The sequence below is a fragment of the Penaeus monodon genome, chromosome 20 (assembly GCF_015228065.2).
Source record: "Penaeus monodon isolate SGIC_2016 chromosome 20, NSTDA_Pmon_1, whole genome shotgun sequence".
Classification (NCBI taxonomy): Eukaryota; Metazoa; Arthropoda; class Malacostraca; order Decapoda; family Penaeidae; genus Penaeus; species Penaeus monodon.
Window position 1 is genome coordinate 24276691 of NC_051405.1, and position 722 is coordinate 24277412.

The 722-nt window shown below is 54.2% G+C and overlaps 1 protein-coding gene across 1 annotated transcript in view; it reads left to right on the forward strand.

Moving 5' to 3' along the window:
* The window catches only part of LOC119585949 (alkaline phosphatase-like), a gene marked incomplete at its 3' end in the record, with an annotated part of 142747 nt that extends 142025 nt beyond the window's left edge, over nt 1-722 (forward strand). The window contains exons 12-13 of the mRNA XM_037934664.1: nt 107-269; nt 458-722. Of these exons, the coding sequence (XP_037790592.1) occupies nt 107-269; nt 458-722 (428 nt within the window). The remainder of the gene's footprint in view (nt 1-106; nt 270-457) is intronic.

The following is a 722-nucleotide window of genomic DNA, read 5'->3' on the forward strand; positions in this document are numbered from 1 at the left end:
AAAAGAAGAAGGAAAGTACAGTTCTTGTTCATTCTCTGTAAATAGGAAAAAAAAATAATTATCTACTAATTGTATCTTTTTTCTGACCTTAATATTCTTCCTACAGGGTTTGACAGAAAGCTTAGCGACTTGGACGGAAAACCCTACACTACCCTCTTGTATGGCAATGGCCCAGGGTACGCTCATGCCACGCCCACGGGAAGGCAGGATCTGACGGGGTTCAACACACAGGATATCAACTTCGTGCAACAGGCTGCTGTTCCTAGGAAGTAAGTTTGAATTTGTTGTTGTTTCGGTGATGGTAGGATTTCATAGACTGCCGTGCTATGAAATCCTAGGCAGCGCTCCAAAGAAGGTATTGTTCGGATAAGTTGTGCGAATTGGAGGCGGGTGGGCAGTGACGATGACGAAACCGAAGCCGGTTTGTTCCTTTTCACGAAGCTTCGACTCTTTGCAGGTATGAGACGCACGGCGGCGAGGACGTACCCGTGTACGCGTACGGGCCCGGGGCGCACCTGTTTACGGGCACGATCGAGCAGACGTATATCGCGCATGCCATCGCCCACGCCGCCTGCATCGCCGACGACAACACCCACTGCGAGAAGCCGCCCAGCGACGACGCCTGCGCCGTCGCGCCCAATCCCGCCCCCGTCCCGACCTCACGCCGCCCATTCGGCCAGATCTCGCCCACGGTGGCAGGCCAGAAGCACGCCCGAGACCCA